Source organism: Ranitomeya imitator, chromosome 8, assembly GCF_032444005.1.
Source record: "Ranitomeya imitator isolate aRanImi1 chromosome 8, aRanImi1.pri, whole genome shotgun sequence".
Classification (NCBI taxonomy): Eukaryota; Metazoa; Chordata; class Amphibia; order Anura; family Dendrobatidae; genus Ranitomeya; species Ranitomeya imitator.
Window position 1 is genome coordinate 120855118 of NC_091289.1, and position 15782 is coordinate 120870899.

Sequence of the window (15782 nt, forward strand, 5' to 3'; positions counted from 1 at the left end):
ATTAAATATATATGGGGCTTAGATGTCACTAACCAAAATGAAATAGGAAGTATAAGGTATAAACTTATAAGGCACTATTTATGAGATGGTCTATATACAACACCTAAATCCTCTCCCTTTGCATTCTAGGTACAAGTAACCTTTAAAGTTCTCTGAAAGCCGTCAATTCCTTATGGGACTGAATCCCAAGACACCACCCAGGCAACCAGAGTCGCCTTTATTGTTTCAAAATGTCTTCACCTTGAGATTCTTATCTGGTTGATAGGGAAACAGGATCCTACAATGTTGGGTGCTTTTTAAAAAAAAAAAAAAAAAACGAAAAAAAAAACAAAACTATCCTCCTCCTTTCTGGTGTTCCAAAATTGCAGTCTCCTTCGGTGTTCTGTCTTCAGACAATTCAGCCCCTTTGATCTTAGATAAGCAATGTATCTGTATTGATGGTCGGCGTGGAAGCAGGTACCTGAAGCGCTCCTGGATCTATAATCTTGCTGAAGCAGGAGCTTGCCGCAGTAAGTCAAATGGAGCTGCCGGAACTACTTTCTACCTCAGGTGAGAGTGCTGTTAAGCTGTGCAGTATTCCAGCCGGGTTTTACTGGTAAATCTCGGTTGTGCCAGCTCTAATCTTTCAGATATATGTGTCAAAATGACAGGATGATAAATCTAAGTTGTCCACTCAGTGAAAACTAGGTGCACTGGTCATCAATTTAATTATATCCTACAGTCAAAAAATATATGAAGTGGGTATCCCTCTGCCTTTACACCATAGGGAAGAATGCTGTTTCAGTGCACAAGAGACCCAAATAAAAAGAAATCTCAGCAATATGGGCACCCAAATGACCAGGGATAACTGTCCAATTGGCTCTTAGGTGGAAAATGCAAGCACTGACCTTAAAGTTGAATTCTGGTGTGAGAAAAAAAAAAAAATAGGTAAAGGTATCCCTCCGCTTTTCAAATGTTGTCTCCGGTTTTATTTCCTACATTCTATGAAGTAAAAATTATTGATTGAAAGCATTTTTGACATTAAAATGTTCCAATTCTGTTGTAGAGGGATAATAACTCAATAAAAATAATAAATAAATGCCTCTTGTGGATTTTTTTCGTCGCTTTTTGGGTTCTTTAGTGGGAGCTCAGAGCTCTTACCTCCTACATCGCCAGAGCTCAGGCCACGCCCCCCTGGTCGATCTTATTTTTTAAAGTGTGTGGCAAAGTCCTCAGCAGAGATGAGGGAGGTTGGAGGGGGCAGTGGGGGGCGGAGGAGGGAGTTAAATGTTTTGAATAATAGCTATTCAAACCCATTTGTGTCAGCTTCTGTGCTTGTTACCACGCCAAAATCACCAGGGTGTGTAAACTTTTGATCAGGGTAATTTGGATGTTTTGGGTTGTCATTATGGTTTAAAAAAGAGAAAACATAGTAGTTTGACAATAAATGGCTTCACCCAACCACTAACCATGAGTGGAGACAAAGTTTTCGTGTTATCATTCATATTCTCTGAAAAAAGGCCAAGAAATAAAAAATTTTGCCGGGGTATATAAACTTTTGAGCACAACTGTAATTACTGACAAAGCAAATAAGTGGGTATAAAAACAATTAAAATGACATAGCGATGGGATCACAGATCCAGATGCCAAAAAGGATAAGGTATAAAAATGACAATGTATAGCAATGTATAACAATAAACATATATCAAACCATATAGTAATCACAACAAACAAGACAGCAACTTGATCAAGGTGCAAAGAAGTTGTCTCTAATACTGAGAGTCAGCTGAAACCAAATCCCTGTGTATAAGACTGCCCAAATAATCAGTAAGGCGTCTAGTATGAAGAAAGAGTATATAAAGTACCCAAAGTAAAAAGGTCTGTAAAGGGGAGCGGTTACCAAAAATAGAAGGACCAGCCTGATTCAAATGCCTGAAGTATGCAAAAACAGGTTAATGGCCATTGCTGAAGGGATATACCTGTGGGAAGAAATACAGATCGCCTGAAAAATTGCACCTAAGAATCATGGGGGTAAAAGCTCATAGCTGCACGGGCCATCTTATTGGTCTGGGAGCAGACCCATTTGTCTCAGAAAGCACATCCCCCTGATGAAGCTGTGGTGAAACATGTGTTGGGTCTCTTGGTGGGTGAGCCGATCACACTGATTGTTGTCTGTATACTGGATTTAATCCCCTATCTGGACTTATTATTTCCTTAATATTATTACTATTGATATGGACCGTTGAAAGGGATCCAGAAAAACATGCCATACTCAAGGCTTTGTGTACATGTATACAGACAATAACAGACTAGTCAGCTGGTTTGTGGCGTTACCTCATTTTTATTCATTTCTGGTAAACCCCAATACACATGTACTTATGAACTCTAGTGATACATTTGTCGATTAACTCACCCACGGATTTTCTTTGTTGTCTGTCTGCTTTTCGTTTATTTTCTCATTAAGACACTGGTGTACTTTGCTCCAGGCACACTTCTCTTTTTCGGTTGTATACTTACCCCTGTGCCCTACCGTATGGGAACCTTAATAGATGTCAGCTGACCCAAATTATTTATTTGTTTAATTCAGCAAACACAATGCAGCCAGCAGAAGCACAATGTCCTTCCTCCTGGTTTTATACATGGGTCTGCCCTCTGATCTCCACAAGGGCACTGTGCCTGTGAGGCAGTGGCATCTCCAGCTGGAAGATGATTAGTGGATTATCGGCAGGAATCAGGGGTGATGACGGAGGGTGCCCGATAGGATGACAAGTATTGTCATGCCATGCTGCTGGTGGAGGGGACTTTGCTCGGGGATCCATATTAATCTCCCCATGGCACTGAAATCCAGCTATATATGTTTTGCGTAAAAAGAGCCAAAACACTAAAAATTCACTGAGTTCAGTACAAGTTTACCAATGTGATAGTGTTCACTACTGATCAGTAAATCAGTCCGTTCACATGTATCTAGGAACATATTTCCATTCCCATGTTCTCAGCCCTCAGTGCAATGTTATCTTTTATCATTTTTTCATACATTTTCTCTAGTAAAGATTTGATACAACTTCTTATTCTACAGATGGCGTCATACTCGTCAGGGTGCCGTCTGTGGTTTTCCACCTATGGCGATGTATGCGGATATGTGTATTTTATATCTTTTCCCATGATTTTAGCAGTAATGAATTCAGTGGCCCTTTGTGAGTTTAGCAATCTGACACTGGTTGGGATGCTGTGAACACCGGCAGGACTTCAGCCGATTGTATGGGTACGTGCACAGACCCCAGTATAGAAGCAGGGGCATTTTCCTATGTGGTCTTTGAATAAAGGCTTATCCAGACATCAGTATTTCCCATGCACGAAAAAAATAGACTTATTATTTTGATCAGACTTTGAGTGTGGGCTGAGTGTCATCAATTTTTCTCACATGTGAAGAAAATAAAAGTTTCTCCATCTTCTCCATTCTGACACTCTGAAAATCAGACTGTACTGGAATGTCATCCGAGCACAGTCCGATTTTTTTTCTACCGCTTTACAGACTTGTGTTGCCAATTTTAATTCGACCATAGGATCAAAATCGGAAATGTCTCAGTTTTTTTTAAAATAGATCACTCGTCCCAAGGAATTCGGACATGTGAACAGCCCAATAGACTATCATAGGAATGAGTGCTGTCAGTGAAAAACACAGATAACACTCGTACGAGAAAAACGGATGCCTGAATGAGGCCTAAGTAATAAACACACGTTCAGGATTTCTTGCAGAAATTTCCTAAGCAAAACTGGACATTTTCTGCAAGAAATCCGCATGCGTTTTTTTTGCGTTTTTGATGCATTTTTTCCGGAGCTTCCCAATGCATTAAATAGCGGGAAAAAAACGCATCATGTGCACAAAAATTGCGGAATGCATTCTAAATGATGGGATGCATAATGTATGCGTTTTTATAGCAAAAAAACGCAACGTGTGCACACAGCCTAAATGCTCAGATGGCACTTTATGTGATCACCTGTCTCAGTAGTAGCTTCGGTGGCAACATCACTGCCGCACTGTGAGTTCCAGGATGTAACCAACACCGTATAAGTATATCCACAGCGAGCGCCTTTGATAGCACACATGTTTGTGGTTGTGTTACATGACAGAGTGTGTCCATTATTCCCAGTGGCCACCACTGCATAGGATACTGCCCCTCTGCTGGGAGACCAGGTAACATTTATGAGGTCCAGTGCCGAGCAGTCTATGTTGGCCTCAACGTTGGTGGGCATGCACGGGGCTGTGAATGAAGTAAGAACATTAGGGAAGCAATCTGGAATATCACACGTTATTCACAGTATGTATACACACACACTATACATTTATATACTGTATACCATTTATATATTAATAGTTTTATAATCTAAAGTATTTTCATCTAGGGCCATGAATGAAGGGCTGGTATTAGCTGCTGTGTAAGGATATGACCACCTTAGTTATTAGAAAGGTGCAATAACATCTGTATTTTGTCCCAGTCACTAATAATAATTGCCAGTTACTAGCGCTGCAGCAGTTTCATGGGTCACTTCAATCCATAGTATCCATTTGATGGGCATGTAAGCGGGCAGAGGTCCTGTGCTCAGTTTCACGAGGTGATCATGTCAGACTTTTTGATTTCCGTCCCTCACATTTTACTGGTAAATTGCTCCAGTATCACTGCTATATGTAATGAGGTCAAACGGAATAAAAGTGCAAACATACGAGTTATGGGCCCCGATTCATTAAAGTGTTTACGTCAGAAATCTGAAGTAAAACACTTTAAAAAGTCGAAAATTTTTTGCACAATGTGAGGTTGCGTTATAATGTAGCGACTTTTATTGTTTTCCCACAGTTTTGGCCAAAATGAGTGGACCTGGGGAGAATGTGGCATGATGATGCAAGCTCATTTAATTGTTGATGAGCTGTGGCGTTTCCTATACCACACATCCTACTCCAGTCAGTGACTATACTAAGGTTAGTGGTGAGCCTGATTCATTAACAAGCATGGGCCTCTTAAGGCCGGCGTCACACTAGCTAGTTTTACGGACGTATGAGCGCATTAAATACGTCCGTAAAACACGCATTACACACAGCCCAATTATTCTCTATGCCCCAGCTCCTATCTGCCGTATTTTACTGATCCGTATTATACGGCTTTCTACGGCCGTAGAAAATCGCAGCATGCTGCGTTTGTCACCGTATTGCGCAAAAAATCCGCCAATGAAAGTCAATGGGGGCGAGAAAAATATGGATTACCAGCAGTGTGACTTGCGAGAAATACGCAGCGGTGTTAGCGAGAAAAGCCGGCAATTCAGTGCGGTGTACAGTAAAATCACACTGACAGTTTACAATAGAATAGGTGGAATAAATGTGTACACATAGAATAGGTATATTTATATATATATATATATATATATATATATATATATATATATATATATATATATATATATATATATATAGTCATTGAGACACATATATGTATATATATTAATATTTCATCCAGCGCTAGATAGCTTAAAAGCCAGTAATTCAATTGCCGGCTTTTGCTATCTCCTTCCTAAACCCGACATGATATGTGACATGGTTTACATACAGTAAACCATCTCATATCCCCATTTTTTTGCATATTCCACACTACTAATGTTAGTAGTGTGTATGTGCAAAATTTGGCCGTTCTAGCTATTAAATTAAAGGGTTAAATGGCGGAAAAAATTGGCGTGGGCTCCCGCGCAATTTTCTCCGCCAGAGTAGTAAAGCCAGTGACTGAGGGCAGATATTAATAGCCTGGATAGGGTCCACGGTGTTGTGAATTCTGTGGTCAAGCTCCCTCCTGTGGTCATGAGTGGTACTTCGGCTGGTTCTGTCTATGAGCTTCCGCTGATGGATGTGAGTGGGGCTGCGGCTTCTGAGTTTCCTTCCTCAGGTGACGAGGTTAAGTCGTTAGGTGCTGCTCTATTTAATGTTCCAGTATTGGTCTGGCTCTCTCCTGGATCGTTCTTGTGGCCTGTCTGCCCGGCATAAGCTAAGTTCTGCTTGTGTTACTTTTGTTTGCTATATTTTCTGTCCAGCTTGCTATATTGGTTTTTCTTGCTTGCTGGAAGCTCTGGGACGCAGAGGGAGAACCTCCGTACCGTTAGTCGGTGCGGAGGGTCTTTTTGCGCCCTCTGCGTGGTTGTTTGTAGGTTTTTGTGCTGACCGCAAAGCTATCTTTCCTATCCTCGGTCTCTTCAGTAAGTCGGGCCTCACTTTGCTAAAATCTATTTCATCTCTGTGTTTGTATTTTCATCTTTACTCACAGTCATTATATGTGGGGGGCTGCCTTTTCCTTTGGGGAATTTCTCTGAGGCGAAGTAGGCTTATTTTTCTATCTTCAGGGCTAGCTAGTTTCTCAGGCTGTGCCCGAGGCGCCTAGGTCTGGTCAGGAGCGCTCCACGGCTACCTCTAGTGTTGTGTGATAGGATTAGCGATTGCGGTCAGCAGAGTTTCCACGTCTCAGAGCTCGTCCTATGTTAGTAACTATCAGGTCACTTTGTGTGCTCTTAACCACTAGGTCCATTGTGGTTCTGAATCACCTGTTCATAACAGTACTGGAGGCCCAAAGTACTAATGCTTCTCAATAGAGGGAAAAGAGAAGTTCTGAGACCATTTTTTTTTCTTTGCACTGTGTTTTGTTTTTCTTTTCCCTTTTACATCAGGGTGGTTCAGAACACAGGTGTAGACATGGACATTCAAGGTCTGTCCTCTTTGATGGATAATCTCACTATAAGTGTTCAGAACATTCAAGATTTAGTGGTTCAGAATCCTATGTTAGAACCTAAAATTCCTATTCCTGAGTTATTTTCTGGAGATAGAGCTAAGTTCCTGAATTTCAAAAATAATTGTAAACTATTTCTGGCTTTGAAACCCCGCTCCTCTGGTGACCCAGTTCAACAAGTAAAGATCATTATTTCTTTATTACGTGGCGACCCTCAAGACTGGGCATTTTCCCTTGCGCCAGGAGATCCTGCATTATGTGATATTGATGCGTTTTTTCTGGTGCTCGGGTTGCTTTATGATGAACCTAATTCAGTGGATCAGGCAGAGAAAATCTTGCTGGCTCTGTGTCAGGGTCAGGATGAGATAGAGATATATTGTCAGAAATTTAGGAAGTGGTCTGTGCTCACTCAATGGAATGAATGTGCTCTGGCAGCAATTTTCAGAAAGGGTCTCTCTGAAGAACTTAAGGATGTGATGGTGGGATCTCCTATGCCTGCTGGTCTGAATGAGTCTATGTCTTTGGCCATTCAGATCGATCGACGCTTACGTGAGCGTAAAACTGTGCATCATTTGGCGGTATTATCTGAGCATAAACCTGAGCCTATGCAATGCAATAGGACTTTGACCAGAGCTGAACGGCAAGAACACAGACGATGGAATGGGCTGTGTTTTTACTGTGGTGATTCCACTCATGCTATCTCCGATTGTCCTAAGCGTACTAAGCGGTTCGCTGGGTCTGCCACCATTGGTACGGTACAGTCGAAATTTCTTTTATCCGTTACTTTGATCTGCTCTTTGTCATCCTATTCTGTCATGGCATTTGTGGATTCAGGCGCTGCCCTGAATTTGATGGACTTGGAGTATGCTAGGCGCTGTGGGTTTTTCTTGGAGCCCTTGCAGTATCCTATTCCATTGAGAGGAATTGATGCTACGCCTTTGGCCAAGAATAAGCCTCAGTACTGGACCCAGCTGACCATGTGCATGGCTCCTGCGCATCAGGAGGATATTCGCTTTTTGGTGTTGCATAATCTGCATGATGTGGTCGTGTTGAGGTTGCCATGGCTACAAGTCCATAACCCAGTATTGGATTGTAAATCAATGTCTGTGTCCAGCTGGGGTTGTCAGGGGGTACATGGTGATGTTCCATTTCTGTCTATTTCATCATCCACCCCTTCTGAGTTCCCAGAGTTCTTGTCGGATTACCGGGATGTATTTGATGAGCCCAAGTCCAGTGCTCTACCTCCGCATAGGGATTGTGATTGTGCTATCGATTTGATTCCTGGTAGTAAGTTTCCTAAAGGTCGACTGTTTAATTTGTCTGTGCCTGAGCACGCCGCTATGCGGAGTTACGTAAAGGAATCCTTGGAGAAGGGTCATATTCGCCCGTCGTCGTCGCCATTGGGAGCAAGGTTCTTTTTTGTGGCCAAGAAGGATGGTTCGCTGAGACCTTGTATTGATTACCGCCTTCTAAATAAAATCACGGTCAAATTTCAGTACCCCTTGCCGCTGCTGTCTGATTTGTTTGCTCGGATTAAGGGGGCTGGTTGGTTCACCAAGATAGATCTTCGTGGTGCGTATAATCTTGTGCGCATTAAACAGGGCAATGAATGGAAAACAGCATTTAATACGCCCGAGGGCCATTTTGAGTACCTGGTTATGCCATTCGGGCTTTCTAATGCTCCATCAGTGTTTCAGTCCTTCATGCATGACATCTTCCGAGAGTACCTGGATAAATTCCTGATTGTATACTTGGATGATATTTTGGTCTTCTCGGATGATTGGGAGTCTCACGTGAAGCAGGTCAGAATGGTGTTCCAGGTCCTGCGTGCGAATTCTTTGTTTGTGAAGGGGTCAAAGTGTCTCTTTGGTGTTCAGAAGGTTTCATTTTTGGGTTTCATTTTTTCCCCTTCTACTATCGAGATGGACCCTGTTAAAGTTCAGGCCATTTATGATTGGACTCAGCCGACTTCTCTGAAGAGTCTGCAAAAGTTCCTGGGCTTTGCTAATTTTTATCGTCACTTCATCAATAATTTTTCTAGTATTGCTAAACCGTTGACTGATTTGACCAAGAAGGGTGCTGATGTGGTCAATTGGTCTTCTGCTGCTGTGGAAGCTTTTCAAGAGTTGAAGCAACATTTTTCTTCTGCCCCTGTGTTGTGTCAACCAGATGTTTCGCTCCCGTTCCAGGTCGAGGTTGATGCTTCTGAGATTGGAGCAGGGGCTGTTTTGTCGCAAAGAAGTTCTGATGGCTCGGTGATGAAACCATGCGCCTTCTTTTCCAGGAAGTATTTGCCTGCTGAGCGTAATTATGATGTTGGCAATCGAGAGTTGCTGGCCATGAAGTGGGCATTCGAGGAGTGGCGTCATTGGCTTGAAGGAGCTAAGCATCGCGTGGTGGTCTTGACTGATCACAAGAACGTGACTTATCTCGAGTCTGCCAAACGGTTGAATCCTAGACAGGCTCGTTGGTCGCTGTTTTTCTCCCGTTTTGACTTTGTGGTTTCGTACCTTCCGGGCTCTAAAAATGTGAAGGCGGATGCCCTGTCTAGGAGTTTTGTGCCCGACTCTCCGGGTTTGTCTGAGCCGGCGGGTATTCTCAAAGAGGGGGTAATTTTGTCTGCCATCTCCCCTGATTTGCGGCGAGGGCTGCAAAAATTTCAGGGTAATAGACCTGACCGTTGCCCAGCGGAGAAACTGTTTGTCCCTGATAAATGGACGAGTAGAGATATCTCTGAGGTTCATTGTTCGGTGTTGGCTGGTCATCCTGGAATCTTTGGTACCAGAGATTTGGTGGCTAGATCCTTTTGGTGGCTGTTCTCGTGCCAGTGGGTTGCTTTTGCCCTTGTCAGTCCCGAAGAGGCCCTGGACTCATATCTCTATGGATTTTATTTTGGTTCTCCCAGTCTCTCAAAAAATGTCGGTCATTTGGGTTGTTTGTGATCGCTTCTCGAAGATGGTCCATTTGGTACCCTTGTCTAAATTGCCTTCCTCCTCTGATTTGGTGCCATTGTTCTTCCAGCATGTGGTTCGTTTACATGGCATTCCGGAGATCATCGTTTCTGACAGAGGTTCCCAGTTTGTTTCGAGGTTTTGGCGAGCCTTTTGTGCTAGGATGGGCATTGATTTGTCTTTTTCCTCGGCTTTCCATCCTCAGACAAATGGCCAGACTGAACGAACCAATCAGACCTTGGAAACATATCTGAGATGTTTTGTTTCTGCCGATCAGGATGATTGGGTGTCCTTTTTGCCTTTGGCTGAGTTTGCCCTTAATAATCGGGCCAGCTCGGCTACTTTGGTTTCGCCGTTTTTCTGCAATTCTGGTTTCCATCCTCGTTTCTCTTCAGGGCAGGTTGAGTCTTCTGACTGTCCTGGTGTGGATACTGTGGTGGATAGGTTGCAGCAGATTTGGACTCATGTGGTGGACAATTTGACATTGTCTCAGGAGAAGGCTCAACGTTTCGCTAACCGCAGGCGCTGTGTGGGTCCCCGACTTCGTGTTGGGGATTTGCTTTGGTTGTCATCTCGTTATATTCCTATGAAAGTTTCCTCTCCTAAGTTTAAGCCTCGTTTCATTGGTCCATACAGGATTTCTGAGGTTCTTAATCCTGTGTCTTTTCGTTTGACTCTTCCAGCTTCTTTTTCCATCCATAACGTATTCCATAGGTCATTGTTGCGGAGATACGTGGCACCTGTGGTTCCATCCGTTGATCCTCCTGCCCCGGTTTTGGTTAAGGGGGAGTTGGAGTATATAGTGGAGAAGATTTTGGATTCTCGTATTTCGAGACGGAAACTTCAGTACCTGGTTAAGTGGAAGGGTTATGGTCAGGAAGATAATTCCTGGGTCTTTGCCTCTGATGTTCATGCTGCCGATCTGGTTCGTGCCTTTCATTTGGCTCATCCTGTTCGGCCTGGGGGCTCTGGTGAGGGTTCGGTGACCCCTCCTCAAGGGGGGGGGGTACTGTTGTGAATTCTGTGGTCAAGCTCCCTCCTGTGGTCATGAGTGGAACTTCGGCTGGTTCTGTCTATGAGCTTCCGCTGGTGGATGTGAGTGGGGCTGCGGCTTCTGAGTTTCCTTCCTCAGGTGACGAGGTTAAGTCGTTAGGTGCTGCTCTATTTAACTCCACCTAGTTCTTTGTTCCTGGCCTCCAGTCAATGTTCCAGTATTGGTCTGGCTCTCTCCTGGATCGTTCTTGTGGCCGGTCTGCCCTGCATAAGCTAAGTTCTGCTTGTGTTACTTTTGTTTGCTATATTTTCTGTCCAGCTTGCTATATTGGTTTTTCTTGCTTGCTGGAAGCTCTGAGACGCAGAGGGAGCACCTCCGTACCGTTAGTCGGTGCGGAGGGTCTTTTTGCCCCTCTGCGTGGTTGTTTGTAGGTTTTTGTGCTGGCCGCAAAGCTATCTTTCCTATCCTCGGTCTATTCAGTAAGTCGGGCCTCACTTTGCTAAAATCTATTTCATCTCTGTGTTTGTATTTTCATCTTAACTCACAGTCATTATATGTGGGGGGCTGCCTTTTCCTTTGGGGAATTTCTCTGAGGCAAGGTAGGCTTATTTTTCTATCTTCAGGGCTAGTTAGTTTCTCAGGCTGTGCCGACTTGCATAGGGAGCGTTAGGCGCAATCCACGGCTACCTCTAGTGTGGTATGATAGGATTAGGGATTGCGGTCAGCAGAGTTTCCACGTCTCAGAGCTCGTCCTATGTTAGTAACTATCCGGTCACTTTGTGTGCTCTTAACCACTAGGTCCATTGTGGTTCTGAATCACCTGTTCATAACACCACGGTTATTGGCCTTCCCCCCTGGCTAAAAACATCTGCCCCCAGCCACCCCAAAAAAGGCACATCTGGAAGATGCGCCTATTCTGGCACTTGGCCACTCTCTTCCCATTCCCGTGTAGCGGTGGGATATGGGGTAATGAAGGGTTAATGCCACCTTGCTATTGTAAGGTGACATTAAGCCAGATTAATAATGGAGAGGCGTCAATTATGACACCTATCCATTATTAATCCAATTGTATGAAAGAGTTAAAAAAAACACACACATTATTAAAAAGTATTTAGCTCTGCTATAATGCAGCTATGCTCCTGACTGTAAAACCCCAGTGAACGAATGGAAACTAGGTCAATGACGTGTAGTTACCTTCATTCGCGGTGAGTCGCCCTCTGCTGGTTGTCCTCATATGAACTCGAGCCTGGGAACTTTTCTGAATTTTTCCCACGCTCGAAGGACATCCAGCAGAGGGCGCCTCACCGCGAATGAAGGTAACTACAGATCATTGACCTAGTTTCCATTCATTCGCTGGGGTTTTACAGTCAGGAGCATAGCTGCATTATAGCAGAGCTCCTGGCTGTGAAAAAAATTAACCCCTTCAGATGGATTTACAACGTGGGACATTACAGATCTTCGGAAGGTAAGGATATTGTTGGTTTATTATTTTTTCTTTGTCACAGAGCGAGGGTCTTCAGCCAGTGGATTGAGCGTACAATAAAATATTACAACAAACGGTGTGTTTATTTCATTAAAATACTTTTTTAATAATGTGTGTGTGTTTTTTTAACTCTTTCATATAATTGGATTAATAATGGATAGGTGTCATAATTGACGCCTCTCCATTATTAATCTGGCTTAATGTCACCTTACAATAGCAAGGTGGCATTAACCCTTCATTACCCCATATCCCACCGCTACACGGGAATGGGAAGAGAGTGGCCAAGTGCCAGAATAGGCGCATCTTCCAGATGTGCCTTTTCTGGGGTGGCTGGGGGCAGATGTTTTTAGCCGGGGGGGGGGGGGGGGGCAATAACCATGGACCCTCTCCAGGCTATTAATATCTGCCCTCAGTCACTGGCTTTACTACTCTGGCGGAGAAAATTGCGCGGGAGCCCACGCCAATTTTTTCCGCCATTTAACCCTTTAATTTAATAGCTAGAATGGCCAAATTTTGCACCTACACACTACTAACATTAGTAGTGTGGAATATGCAAAAAAAAAGGGGGATATAACATGGTTTACTGTATGTAAACCATGTCTCAAATCATGTCGGGTTTTTGAAGGAGATAGCAAAAGCTGGCAATTGAATTACTGGCTTTTAAGCTATCTCACGCTGGATGAAATATTAATATATATATATATATATATATGTCTCACTAACATATATATATATATATATATATATATATATATATATACTGTATATATACACAGTATATATGTTTTTATTATTTTTTGAGCACATGGATCCCTTGTATATCCGTATGTCGGCTTTGCAATCCTGCGAGAAAAACACGCAGTACGGATGCCATACGGATTACCATGCGCAAAATACGCTGACACACCCTGCCTACGGAGGAGATACGGACCACTATTTTGGGGACTTTTCAGCGTATTACGGCCGTAAAATACGGACCGTATTGTCTTACGCCGAGTGTGACGCCGGCCTAAGGAATCAGCCGCCTCTGACTCCAGCGGTGTGAATAATAAATAATAATAATTTTATTTATATAGCGCCAACATATTCTGCAGCGCTTTACAAATTATAGAGGGGACTTGTGTGAACAATGCCAGCCTTGATGACCAGGGTTTAAGTGTCCATCATCTGTTATTGAGTGCTATAAATGGATTATAGTTGTGACAAAACACCCATTGGATGTGAATACAGTTCTTCTGTCCACCATCGAGCGGTGATTGGAACAAGTCCATGCTGTTGTGTGTTTTGCATTGACCCATGTTGTTACATATGTTACATGGAGCTGTATGGTATTATTTCAGATGAAATGCTTCAAAATCCTAAGAAATGTCATTAAGATAAGGCTATAGAGAAGCATGAAAATGTACAAATTCTTGGACACACTGACCTGTTGTAACTGTTGTGGCATTAGTTGTGATGCTGTGGCAGCTGCCATCCATTGCTGTGACTGTGACATTGTAGAGCTGTCCACACTGTAAATTAGACACCGAGCATGAGGTGGTTGATGAAACACAAGAAGCTTCACTGCCATCAGGCCCATGAAATACCGCCATATACGACACTGCCCCAGCACTCGGCTCCCACCGGACTGACGCTTCTTTTACACCACAATCTGGTGCCGCGGTGAGGTACATCGGGCTGCACGGGGCTGTAAGATTTAGGTAAAGCAAGTAATCCTAATCATTCCAGTCAAATTAGTATATATAATTACATAGTTATTTAATATAAGGGATCCAGCTACCTAATATACATGTTACCTGGCCCAGTCAGGCAACCGCATGAGTAGATAAACCCAAAAGATAACACGTGGGGGGAATGGTGTAAAAAATATTAGCTCTTTGAATTGCCTCATGCTGAGCTTCTTGACACTGGGACACACTTACCATGTGGAGTCACTGAAGGTGACCGGTGGACACCCATATACTAGTATGTACATGTGAGCAGCTGCCATCTCAGTGCAAGTGCCTGCCATTATTAGCAATAGCGCTGCCAGTATACCCAGTAAGAAGTAACAAAAAATGGGAAAGGGATATAGGAGCTATTGGGGCAGGGCACGGGAGAGGAATTCTGGAGAGCATAGGCGGACATACCGCCTGTTCAACCGGTCCGGATGCACCGGAGCCTGAAGGCTCTGGGGGGCCCCTGCAGGGCAGCTAGTAATGAGGGCAATCTGGCCAAAGCTCCGGGGGGCCCCTGGCCAGATTGCCCTCATGTGCAGTGGGCAGGGAGCTGTTGTGAAAGGTAATTCAGTACCACAATGGACATAGAGGTCAGCGCACATACAGTGACCTGGCAATAACCCAAAAAACAAGAACGAGCTCTGAGACGTGGGAACTCTGTTGACCGCAATCCCTAATCCTCTCAAACCACACTAAAGGCAGCCGTGGATTGCGCCTAACGCTCCCTATGCAACTCGGCACGGCCTGAGAAACTAGCTAGCCTGAAGATAGAAAATAAGCCTACCTTGCCTCAGAGAAATAACCCAAAGGAAAAGGCAGCCCCCACATATAATGACTGTGAGTTAAGATGAAAAGACAAACGTAGAGATGAAATAGATTTAGCAAAGTGAGGCCCAACTTTCTGAACAAAGCGAGGATAGGAAAGGTAACTTTGCGGTCAACACAAAACCCTACAAACACCACGCAAAGGGGGCAAAAAGACCCTCCGTACCAAACTAACGGCACGGAGGTACACCCTCTGCGTCCCAGAGCTTCCAGCAAGCAGTAAAAAACAAATTGACAAGCTGGACAGAAAAAAACAGCAAACAAATAGCAAAGAGGAACTTAGCTATGCAGAGCAGCAGGCCACAGGAACGATCCAGGAGGAAACAGGTCCAATACTAGAACATTGACTGGAGGCCAGGATCAAAGCACTAGGTGGAGTTAAATAGAGCAGCACCCAACGACTTCACCACATCACCTGAGGAAGGAAACTCAGAAGCCGCAGTACCACTTTCCTCCACCAACGGAAGCTCACAGAGAGAACCAGCCGAAGTACCACTTGTGACCACAGGAGGGAGCTCTGCCACAGAATTCACAACAGTACCCCCCCTTGAGGAGGGGTCACCGAACCCTCACCAGAGCTCCCAGGACGACCAGGATGAGCCATATGAAAGGCATGAACAAGATCGGGAGCGTGGACATCAGAGGCAAAGACCCAGGAATTATCTTCCTGAGCATAACCCTTCCACTTAACCAGATACTGGAGTTTCCGCCTTGAAACACGAGAATCCAAAATCTTCTCCACAATATACTCCAACTCCCCCTCCACCAAAACTGGGGCAGGAGGATCAACACATGGAACCATAGGTGCCACGTATCTCCGCAGCAATGACCTATGGAATACGTTATGTATGGAAAAAGAATCTGGAAGGGTCAGACGAAAAGACACAGGATTAAGAACCTCAGAAATCCTATACGGACCAATAAAACGAGGTTTAAACTTAGGAGAGGAAACCTTCATAGGAATATGACGAGAAGATAACCAAACCAAGTCCCCAACCCGAAGTCGGGGACCCACACAGCGTCTGCGATTAGCGAAACGTTGAGCCTTCTCCTGGGACAAAGTCAAATTGTCCA

General features: G+C 44.0%; 1 protein-coding gene across 1 annotated transcript in view; it reads right to left on the reverse strand.

Annotated features, from left to right (window-relative positions):
- Window positions 1-15782, reverse strand: part of LOC138647933 (uncharacterized) — a 231689-nt gene that overhangs the window by 61901 nt on the left and 154006 nt on the right. The window contains exons 21-22 of the mRNA XM_069737312.1: window positions 13592-13852; window positions 3978-4241 (exon numbers count right to left, since the gene is read on the reverse strand). Coding sequence (XP_069593413.1) covers window positions 3978-4241; window positions 13592-13852 — 525 coding nt within the window. The remainder of the gene's footprint in view (window positions 1-3977; window positions 4242-13591; window positions 13853-15782) is intronic.